At 38.6% G+C, this 12308-nt stretch overlaps 1 protein-coding gene across 1 annotated transcript; it reads right to left on the bottom strand.

Annotated features, from left to right (window-relative positions):
* Positions 1 to 1589: 1589 nt before the first annotated feature.
* Positions 1590 to 11187, bottom strand: GJA1 (gap junction protein alpha 1). The gene is made up of 2 exons (XM_030556210.1): positions 10711 to 11187; positions 1590 to 4647 (listed from the first exon to the last, which is right to left on the bottom strand). The coding sequence occupies exon 2, from the start codon at positions 4629 to 4631 to the stop codon at positions 3486 to 3488; it is 1146 nt and encodes a 381-aa protein (XP_030412070.1). The 5' UTR covers positions 4632 to 4647; positions 10711 to 11187; the 3' UTR covers positions 1590 to 3485.
* Between the last annotated feature and the right edge of the window lie 1121 nt (positions 11188 to 12308).

The following is a 12308-nucleotide window of genomic DNA, read 5'->3' as shown; positions in this document are numbered from 1 at the left end:
CCCTACCTCTGAGCCTGTGGAAAGGCCAGAAAAGGCTCCATAGAAAATTGGGGTGATGGATGAGGTAGCTGATAGACATCTGTTATGTAAAAACAAAATGACCTACAGACAGAGCAAACAACTGTGTAAATAGCAAATAAAGCCTATTGGCACTGCTGAAAAACTTCCTAGAGAAGGGCTTGAAATTACAGTGAAATGGCAAGTGAATGGGGACTGGGGGAGATGCTGAGTTCAGGTCTGATCCTCACTGTTGGGACAATGTTTCCAGCAGAACCTGATATATCCAGGTGTACCAGGTCTGAAATTAACAAGATGAAAGTCAATAAAGACAAATACAAAGTACTACCCTTGGGAAAGAAAAATCATATGCACAACTACAAAATGAGGAATAACTGGCTAGGTAATGGTACTGCTGAAAAGCATCTGGGCTTCTAGTGGCTCACAAATTGAATATGAGTCAACAATGTGATGCAGTTTTGAAAAAGACTAATATCATTTTAGTGTGCATTAGCAAGAGTGTCATATGTAAGATACAGGCCAGTTCTGCTCTGCTTGACACTGGTGAGGCCTCAGCTGGGTACTGTGTTAGCTATTAAAAAAAACTCTAAGGATAGTTAAGTACTGGAATAGGTTTCCAAGGGAGGTTGTGGAATCCCCATCATTGGAGGTTTTCATGAACAGGTTGGAAAAACAACTGTCAGGGATGGTCTAGGTTTAATTGGCCCTGCCTTAATGTGGTGGAATGGATAAGTGACCTCCAACATTCCATTTCTATGATTCTATCATTTGTCTCCTGTCTCTTCCACAAAGATTGCCATCCCCACCTTCTCAAAGGCGTGATCCACACAGAATATTCAGGGTATCTTCCTCTTGCATATATTTTTCTGCAGGGATGACCTGACCAGAAAGTGAAACTGATTAGAAATCCTGGTGCCCTTTGAAGTCAATAGCACAACTCTCATTGACTATAATGGGGCCAGGATTTTACCCAGAATGTTAAACTAACTAGTCTAATTTCATTGTGAGCAGTGAAGAAGTAAACAAACAGCATAGCTGGTGAAATGTAAAAACTAGAGACATTCTTTGTCTGCTTCTATAATTAAGAAATTAGTAGCACATATAAGGATTTTTTTAAAAAGAAGCTATGACTTGATACTATCTTTTGTTAATATTTTGCAGATAATTAACTGTATATTCCCAAAGTATAGGTCAGAGTCTGACATTCTGATTCAGTGGAATAGCACCTTTCTGCAAGAGTGGTCCCACTGATTCTATTAATTTAATTTCACTCAAATCAGTATCTGAATCTATGATTACTGTGAACTTTCAATTCAAAGCAAATTTAGGGCTTGAGTACATGGGGTTGGGGGAGGGGTGTTAAATCAGATCAAACTGAGTTAATCCAGTTTGAAAATGCATGTGTACCCACAACACAAACCACCACATAAACCCATGTAAACTGCATTTATATGGGAAATGATTTGGATGAATCCTTAACGGTTCCATTGCACCATAATCTTGAGACAAAAGATAAACAACAATTGTGTGTCAAAGTAAAAGATAATTAGAAAGCTGATTTATACTAAATTTAAACTTTATTGACTAAAGTATGTTCTCCAGACAACATGATCTGATGGACTATGGCTGCATACATGCAATGAAGTTGAACATGACAGTAGTTTAACATGGAATGTCAAACAAATTAGCATACTGTATTATACAAAACCCCTTATCTGTGTTACTGCACAATGAAACCAAGCAATGTATTCCCTTGGTTGATCTATGTTGAGCTAAAGGCAATGTGATTGAAGAAACTGGTAGATTTCATTAGCATATATTTCAAATAAATTAGTTAGAATTGTACTCTTTAGAAACCCTTTCAGCTTTACTTTCATTCCAAACAAAATCTAAGTGCAAACATCAAAATTGCTGAATTCATCTAGAAGATTTAACTGTCAATATTGGATTGAACCAGACTTTTACAGTTGAGTATATGTTTGTGTGTAGGACAAAAACAAAAAAACCCCACAAAAATACTAGTTACTGAAAAATTCATGTAGGCACATTTTATTATTAATCCAACTCAAAGCATTTCTTCTAAGTTTCTCACATTAAAGACTAAAGCTTGTTTACAGTACTAAAATCTCTATCATTCAAGCATCAATTATTACATAACAGAGAGAAGGACTAAATGATCTAATGGGTCTTTTCCATCTCTAACAGCTACAAAAGAAAATCTTTCATGCCAGCAAGAGCATCACAGCTACTTTTTGGACCTGATCATACAGTCCTTGCTCAGGCAATACTCTCATTGACATTCAAGAGAGTTTTTCCAGAGTAAGATCTACAGGATTAGGCGCTTTTATAAAGAACCTTTCTATTCATACCTAACAAAATAATAGCATCCATCATAGGATACATGGAAAATAAGATATTGAATTAAAATAAAAAGTCAAACGTGCTTTACTGCACTGCAGGAATCATATAATGTAAACACCATAGTGGCCCACATCTCCACAAATGCCATCAGAAAATGTCAACTATAACTTTGCTGTGTGTGTTTCTCAATGCTCAATGCTTGTGAGTGTGTCTTGTGTATGTATGTCTCCAAGGAACCCCCTTCCCCACACACATCCCAAAAACACATACATATGTGATAGAATTAACTGAAGGTGCCTTGATTGTCTGACTCCAACTTTTAAATCTGCAAGCGGTAGCAAAATGTTTATTTAAGGCTTTCATTATACTTTATGTGTGAGATGTCAAATGTCAATATTGCTTTAGAAAACAAAACTTGGATGATATTGTAGGAATGACCTGGGTGTGCAGAGCATCCAAACTCCACGCACAACAAAATCTACCTGTATGAAGAATCGAGAAGCCTCTGATCAATGTATTTTGGTGAGCCTTGTTTGAAATTTTAGCTGATGTGATTCAAAGGATATAAAGTTATCCATGCACAAGTCTATTGATGCCAAGAGGATCAAAACAGGAAGTTTACCTTCAAAGTGCAAATTTTAACAATGGAATGTTCTTGACAGGGAAATGATCAAAGACAATCCTAGGTCTTTCACTTGTTCAACAGGAAAAAAAAATATCTTCAGCTTCAGGCAGCATTTCATTCTGAAAAAAGTGATTTCTTTTTTTTTTTAGTATAACAGACTTTAGAAATGAACACATTATGCATACACACACTTAGATATTTACACCCTTTCTAGAAAAACAAATGCCTACCTTAGTGTTGGCTAATCTTCTCTTCCTTTTTAGCATTTAAATTCTTTAACTCAGCTGTTTTAAATACCAACATGTACTGTACCACCCCCATGCCACCCCTACAGCCCCAGAAAACACCAAGTAACTTAAAAGATTTTATGATTGTTAAAATTCCTGGTTGAGACTATTAAGTACCACCTCCACTGGAACAAAGTGAACACTGCATGCATCTTCCAATGCATTTCATTTCATAGCTGAACAGCTAGCAATGGTTAGATCTCCAGGTCATCAGGTCTAGGTCTACTACTGGCTCGGCTGCTGGCTCTGCTAGGTGGCCTTTGGTCCACAAGGGTGAGGGGCTGCAGCTCAAGCCCTGATGCCAGTTTTTTAGTGTTCTGGGGATCATCATGGAAATCAAAGGGCTGGGCATGAGAGTTGGAAATGGTGCTACCAGCCTGTCCCATTCTGTTCTGCTCAGCACTGTAATTTGCCCAGTTTTGCTCACTGGCTTGTTTATTGTAGTTACGACAGGAGGAATTGTTCCTGTCACCAGTAACAAGCTTGTAACCTGGTGGAGACATGGGTGATAAGGGGGCGGTGGGAGAGGAACAGCCATTGAAATAAGCATATTTCGTGGATCCACATTCCTTGGCGGGACTCACAGTACTGGTGGGAGAGTAGGGGTCTGGTTTTCCTTTCACACGATCCTTGACACCCTTGAGAAACACATAGAAAAGCTCAATAATGTTCAAGGCAAGAGATACTAAAGACACTATCAGCATGAAGATAATGAAGATGGTTTTCTCAGTTGGACGGGAGAGGAAGCAGTCCACTCTGTGTGGGCATGGGTCTCGCTCACAAGTGTAAATAGCATTCAGGCTAAACCCATAGACGTACCATTGTATCACCAAGAAGGCTACCTCAAAGACAGATTTAAAGAGAATTGTGATGATGTAAGTACGGAGCAGTCCTCCTCGCATTTTAACTTTGCCATGTTCTTCAATTCCATACTTGAATTTCTTTATCTCTATTTGTTTGAGGCGCATCTCCACATTCACGCCATCATTTTGGACACCCTTGAGCTCTTCTTCTCTCTTGTTCAGTTTCTCTTCTTTCCGCATCACATAGAACACATGTGCCAGATACAAGAGGGTAGGCACAGACACAAATATGATCTGCAGAACCCAGAAGCGCACATGAGATATTGGAAAGGACTTGTCATAGCAGACGTTCTCGCAACCAGGCTGCTGAGTGTTGCACCGGAAAGCAGATTGCTCATCTCCCCAGGCTGATTCCACTGCTGTCCCCAAGAGCAAGATGCGGAAAATAAAGAGGACAGAGAGCCATACCTTCCCTCCTGCAGTAGAATAAGCTTGAACCTTGTCAAGAAGTTTTCCCAGGGCACTCCAGTCACCCATTTTCACAGGATGCTGGCTAAAAACAAAACAAAAATAGTAATAATTAAAGCTATGTTAATTGTATTCATGCCTGTAGGTTTATAATGCATGTAAGCCACCATAACACGGTCTTTATCTTGGTTGATGGATATTAGTCTAGAGGGAGATAGGTAGGTGGCCAAGAAAAACTTTCTCTTTCTACAGCAAGGAGAGTATTTCAGAGTAGTCGTTCCACTGGTGAGGTATCTAACAAAAGTCACTATAGGAAGTCCACGTGCACAAAATATAGAGCCAGATTCTCTGCTGATAGTAGAATTGGCAACCTACCACTATAGTTCCAGGAACTTGGATTTACACTGATTTACACTGACTGACTGAGAAGCTCACCATAAACTATTTCTCTTCTATTTGTAGGCTTGTATTTAATATAACTAAAATATATGACAAGTTAAATATTGCATTGCATTTCAGTGCCCTACGGGAAATGTGTTGCCAAATTTCATTCCACTTTTCAGTGGAAATCAGTCACTGCCATAAAAGTTGCCATCTGCATTGGCACAAATTGGCATCTTTGTTTTCACAGTCTCAGCACAGGTGTCAAAGCCTGCATGAGCCAGATCAAAGTAAAGGCTCAACGGGGAAGCAGTCTGGGGAAGTTTGCACTGATACTGCCCAAATATTCTCTGGATAAACAGAAGATTTCAAATGCTTGGCTAGTAAACTAGAGCAATCTTCACAAGCACTACATTCACACTTCAACAAAAAAGTAAACACATTGCAATATCATGCAAAAGCAATGGCAAGGTTGCACAATTAAAATAATAAAAATCACAAAATACATACGTTAAACTTCTTTTTGAAAGGTTAACTCAGCCAACTTTCATATCCAGTATACTATATGTGATATGTTTAAGAATATAGGTCCCAAAGCAGAAAATATTTGCACACATGCTTAACTTTAGGTGACTCGTAATGTATATACTTAACACAGACAACAGGAGCAGAAAATATTAAATATATGAAATGTAGCCAAGCTAATGTTCACATAGTGAAGAAACCTTAATTTCTGCATTTCCTGACTTATATGTGGCTTCCTTATTTTGTGTTGTTTTTAGCCTTGTGTTTATGTAAAATTTGCATTTAACTTTCTATATATTGCTTTGAAAAAGAAAAAGGAAATAATGGAACAAAAAGGGAAGAAAATCCTTCCTATCTCCCCCATTGTTAACCATATAAGTACCACATGGGTGCCTTCAACAAATGTGCCGTCCCTGCAGTGTGCAAGTAATAAGTATGCATTTCAAGTGAAATAAGGCTAGCTTAACTGTCTCTGTCAATTTGATATTGAAGTGTCCATTTCTAGATTATGTGTACCTTATGCAGCATATCTGCAAATACACAAATACCTTAAAATGTCAAGAAATGGTCAAATTTGCATACTTAATTCCTGGCAGAGGTAACAAGCACTGTTGCCTTTGGCCAAATGGTGCATGATAACCTACTTAGAAATCTGTACCCTGGAAGATCTAACTGGCATTGAAAATTTTGCACCTAAAAGAAGCATCCCTTTGGAAGCATGAATTGTCAGATATAGTGACATTTAGTACCACGCAAACTGAGTAAAAGATTTTCCAATATTCATAACTTTATTAACTCCTGGCCAGTTTCTTTCACGCTGGATTAGGGTTGTACTCCTCAGTGAGGGCTATTTACTTGCCAAGTTCTACATTTTACATACTTGTAATCCAGAAATGATTGAAATTGTTTTCTTTAAACTTTTGGGGTGGTGGGGGAGGGGAGTCCCTTCTTAACCTCCTTAACCCACATGGACACATCCTCCTCAGGGTATGAAGGACTCCCCATGATAACCTTTAAACCCCTTCACATGATTAGCCCTTTCTCATGCAAGTAGTCCTTTGAAGGATCAGGCCTCTTTTAGAATTTAACACTAGAGGCCATGTATCAACTTCCAAAATGGTGATTCTGGGAAGTATTGATTTGCTTTCCCATGTTAGTTCTGGGAAAAGACGTTTGTCCTCACTGGTCCATTTTGACTGAGGAGAAGAAGACAGGGACATTCATTTAAGGGTCTCTGAAAACAGATTATGAGCCTGACAGCAAATTTTTTTAGCATAAAAGCTGGCAGGTTATGCTATGTCAATAAAACTTTGCTTCTCAAGCCATAATTGTTGAAACAGAAAACAATGTGTTGCGGTGTATAATATATGAAGTTTGTTTAAAAGGCAAACTCCTTTCTCCATGTCCTAGCTGTGGAAATGAACAAAAGCAAGGGTGGGTTTTTTTTGTTTGTTTCGTTTTCAAATAATAGCTTCTTGATTTTATTGGCCAGTTTTTGGATGATTTGAAAATACTGCATTAGCAGGCTTTCCCCAGGCTCAGTGGATTTCGTTACAGTGTAAATGTTATTTCAGATTGAAAGTATGATTAAAAAAACAGAAGAGGTGTTACTTCTAGGCAGTTATAGGCTGCTTGCTTTTTAATTGCACTTCACTTGGGTCCATTAACATAGGATGATATACTCCAGTTTTGATTTACTTAATCCCACACCTGCAGTATTTTTAGAATTTATCTCCTATTTTCCAGTTTGTTTCAGCATGCAAAATTGTTTCATTTTATCCTCTGGCAATACAAACTCCAGAAGGACACATTCCTTGCTTGAATTACTCATACATCGTTCTGAAAAGCAAACTTTTTTTTTTTAAAAAAGAGATCAATTACCCTCCAGCATTTGCCAGTGATAAAACACCTACATCAATTCATAACATTATGCTGTTAAGCAGATAACCTTGAAAGGGCACAAACATATTATTCCTTTGCTTAAGTAGAGACTATTGTTCTATCAAGCACAGTATTTCAGTTTGTTGCAGAGAAAATTCATTGATTGGATCTAAGTTGTTTACTTTCAGTGTACCAACAGAGCATTTCTATTAATGAATTTACAATATTTGTTTACCAGATATTACAAGAGTTTTTTCTTCATTTCTGCAATGAACAATTATTTAAATGTTCTTACTGCTTTAAATTGCTTTAAAACTAAAGATCTGCTTTAGTGAACAGCCTCTAATATCTCTTACCTTTTATGATTTAGACAGCTTTTAGCAATGTCATCCTAATGGAATGATTGCATCATAGCACAGTAGCTGATGTAACTGATAAGTAGTCAGACCACCCCCAAATTCAGCAAGGTACTTTAGCATGGGTCTGGCATGTAAGTAGCTTAAGTTCTTACTCATTATTATTTTATATGATGATATACTTGTTTTGCGATGGCTAATACAAAACTTGGACTGTAAAGCATTTTAGTAGATGGATTCCTTCTCAGTTCTAGTGTATGTGCGTAGAGACAGAGACTATGCTATACAGAAAAAAGAAATATGACAATATTCATCTGTATGAGTTTTGGATGGCCACATGTAAAAGAAATTTGATCTGTACACCACAATTGAGAAATTTGAGAACTTTTTTTATGGAAAGCATTCATCATGTCATGTGGTTCATATTTTCCAGGGGGAATAGGGTACTCTGCTAAAGAGTCCAGATCTGCCTGCAATGTCAGTAGGTCACATGGTAATGAGTGGATCAGGCGTGGGGCTGCAGTGCAGTAAGTGTGTGGGAGCTGAAATGGGGCTGTACAGCTGCAAGAGCAGTTAGGAAATGGGCCAAGAGCACTGGCCCTCCCCTAAACTCTTGCAAAAGCCTGCCCTTGAAATGCAAGTAGAAATAACTAACAAAAAAGAGCCTTTGAGAGGATTCATGCCCCTTCAGCACCGATCACCATGAGCCTTCCCCAAGAGCAGCCAACAGCTGAGAGAAAGGAGCTAAGATGCACGAGACTTGGGGTTGAGGATGATTTAAAAAAAAATGTTAAATATATTCAGTCTCATAAAGGTTAGGGAAATGGTACTCTTACGTTCCACTGGGAAGGTGGAAGGTGGAAATGGTACTCAGATTCCACTGGGAGTCAATCTGTAGGTCTGTAGATGCACTTCAGGGATAGGGAATTTCACCCACAAGACAGTGAGGGCACCCAACATGGTTGCACAGTAATTGGTGCTTAACAGATAACTTGTGTTCATTTGTTTTCTTTTCCAGTCTTCCAGTACTAATAACCGTTGATGGATCCTCTCCTCTACCTTTAGCTGCTCTTTTTTAAATCTATCTCATTCTTTTCTACCCAATCTACCTCTATGGAGCTTAACAGAAAGAGCAAATGCAAGACAGAAAAAACACAAGAACTTCCAGTTGTACAGATCAGGTCTCCAGCTGATGAAACCCATTAACAGCCTATGAACCACGCACTATGTTTTGGTTCAAATTTATCCGTGGTGTAAGTGGCTACAGATCCCTTTGAAATCAGTGAAAGCTGCGTCCACTTATTGTAGGCATGAATTTGGTCCTCTATATTTAACATGTACAAATTTTCAAATAAGGAAGCCTGCAAAGAAAATGTGATATAAATGTGTATCCAGGTACCCATATTCAAAGGGTGCAGGGAATATTATTTGTTTCACTAGGAATACTGCACAGACTTCCAGCCCCACAAGTGTCTTTTTTACCAAAACTGAGGTTCATTTGATTTCAATATCAGACTGGTCTCATTTTCCAGGCTAGGTACAAATGAGAGCTGAAAGCCCTTTACAATATTTAGTGTGTGTATACACATATTGGCTACAAATCAAATCCATTTCATCCTTCCTTTTCCCCATTTGAACTCAGCCTGTTGCTCATCCTTCTCCTATTTGTATGCTTGTTAGGTATCATGGGTCAGTGCCAATGTTTAGCTTTGAAGGTTTTGAGGGAAACACTTCAATAAACATTTCAAAGTCAGGGGACTTCAGGAGTTCTACAGTGCAGTGTGTGCTGTCCAGATGTTAAGATGGCAAGATGAAGGCTTAGTGCAAGTTCCCTCCACGTGCAAAGACACAGAGAAATCAGAGACAAGAGTTGTTTCTCAGGTCTGTTTTGTTGTTGGTTTTAATGAAACTCACTTAGAAGACTCTCAGTGAACATTCTATTAGGAAAATATCCCAGATTGCAGGGCCAGTCAGTCGTTCTAGGACAGATGGGGGAAAATCCGAGCTAGGCACAATAAAACACAATTGCAATGTCCCACTGAAGCCCCTTCTTCATCCCCCTTGTTTTGTTCTTTAATTACTGGCAAGCACCCAGGCAACAACAACAATAAAGAATCACACCAGAGTTTTGCAATCTGCTATAACTTCAGACAAGAGTCAGTTCTGTGAAAGATGCTGCCCAAGAATTCCATTCTTCTTCCTCTACAGCTTTCAAGGCAGATTATCAGAAATGTATCCGGACACATATTGGGAGTATTCTCAGACTGCTTCCCTTAAGAACTCTCACAGGCATTGCCAGCGTGGTGAGGCAGATGTCTGAGTGCTGCACGGCTCCTCTAAAATCCCTAACTGGGGTTGCTAACACAGAGTACCTATATACAAACTGGTTTAAAGAAATCCTTAACACACTTCTGGATTTTATCACATCCATTTAAAAGAAGGGGGAAAAATTCAATAAGACAACGTGAAAGTCACCAGATTAGTAGCAGCAGCATTTTAACAAAGCTAGCAATTAATAACCTTGCTTTGCACAAACTATTAAACATCAATCAAGATTTCCATATGAAAGCAAAATGGGGGGGGGGGGCAAATGGGAAACACTTAGGATATGGTCTCTCTGTTATTAACTTCTGAGACTTTTTCAGTAGAACAAGGGATTCCAGCACACTGATTACTTTTAAATTACTATTTTTTTCTTAAGCTAGCAAATTTAGACCTAGAAAATTGTTCACATTGAATTATTTTACCCAAATCCAATACAGAGTCTCATAATCCAGTTTTGCAGATGAAGTTTTGCCATAGTTTACCTGTTGTAGAACTAGGTTAGTAGTTGAAAATTAAAATTATTTAGGAAAATGTTCAAAATGTAACAAAAACAAACAATAAATCTCCAGAAATGTTAAAATGTTGTGCTGTTTTTTACAGTTGTGGTTTAAATACTCCAATAATGGGGAAAACAGTAGAAAACTCCTGAAATCAAACAAAGTAAAAACTTTCCAACTTACCCCTGCTGATGATCAGTGAAGCAAGCAAACAAGTGCCTCTTTGGAAGAGTGAGCTAAAGTGGAAAAGCAAGTTCAGGCTTTCAGACCTGTCTATTTAAACTTTAAAAGTCTACTGCTGTTTTGTAGTTTTCATCCTTCCTTACCCACTAATGAAAGAAAAGTGCTGATACCTCGTAAAAAGTTTTTTTCTAACTTGGAACATTGGGAGAGCTTTTAACCAGCCACTGAAGGGAGGAGGGGAGAGGAGGGAAAGCTAGGGAATGGGGAGGAGAAAAGGGGGAGGAGGAAAAGCAAGAAGAGACTGCAGAAAACATTTTGGAATAAAAGAGAGCATTTTGAGTGTATTGAAGTTGAACAAATGAAGGGTCACTCAGTAAGGAATATTTGAGATATACTAAGTGATACACTGAGTGGTAGTTTATCCAGAATGGGACTCAGGGTTACCTGGGACAAATGAGGTGGTTTAACTTTCTTAAGGAGTGTGGAGTCTTAGGAAAAGGGAACAGAGTGAGAGGAATCAGTTTGTAACCTGAGCCAGCCTGCCAGGCTCTGGCTTGCGATAGACTATTTTGTCCTCTTCATTCTCCTCCCTGTGGAGTGGCAGGAACTACATAAGAAGTTTATCTTTAGTTTCTTGGCATATCTTTAGTTTACTTGCTTCCATTTCCCTTAGGTGCTCAACAGAAAGTAACAGTGTGTTTGTTAATGTTACTTTTTCAGCCCTCTGGTTGCTGCAAGAGATACACAGCACATTATATATTTGGTGAAGATTCCAGGGGAGCAGCAAACTTACATTCCAGAAAATTCATGCCAGGAAACTTCAGTACAACATCCACAAAATAATGCAGGGCATTCAATCTCAAATAGTGAGCAGCACTGAGTAGTCATAGCATTTCAGTTCATTTCACTGAATGCACACAATAAAAAAAAACAAAACCTTCCAGTTGGATTGAAGCCAAACTGGCTTTTGCCCCGACCTGCTTGTGATAAACCCCCTTACAACAAATGCTTTCTCTGTAAAACACAGTGAATTTTGTACTGTCCATTATAGTGAGGTTTCTCAGACACAGAGTCAAACAAGTGTCCCTATGAACTGGACCATTCTGGACGCTACATTAGGAATTTTATTTTTAATTTTTCTGTATCATGTAGTGTTGGCTCCTTTATTGCCCTGGCCTGGGCAATGACTAGGATGGTTTAACAACTACTCCAATAGCTCCAAGTAACTGGACAGCTCCCCAGGACCATTCTTCTGTGATGCTCTACAGGTAGGGTTTTACAGGTTCATTTTGGGCCCTAATCCTCAGGGAAGGATACTTCTGGATTCATTCAGGGTCCACAGCATCTGGTTTCACTTAAGAGACTAAGAACGGGGAGACGACAAAATAATACTCTGATTTTAGGTAAGTTCTCTACTCATCTTTGTCTTGGAACTATGGATGTCAAAACATGGATAATATCATAGTCTTTTGCTTAGCTCTTATATAGTGCTTTTTACCCAGAGCTCTCAAAGTACTTTACAGATTAAGGTAAATATCATTACTCAGATGGGAAAAACAAGGCAAAGATATTTGTCCACAAACACACAACAGGTTAGT

Source organism: Gopherus evgoodei, chromosome 3 (assembly GCF_007399415.2).
Source record: "Gopherus evgoodei ecotype Sinaloan lineage chromosome 3, rGopEvg1_v1.p, whole genome shotgun sequence".
In the NCBI taxonomy this organism is placed as follows: Eukaryota; Metazoa; Chordata; order Testudines; family Testudinidae; genus Gopherus; species Gopherus evgoodei.
The sequence above is the reverse complement of the archived record's forward strand: the minus strand, read 5'-3'. Positions and strand labels throughout refer to the sequence as shown.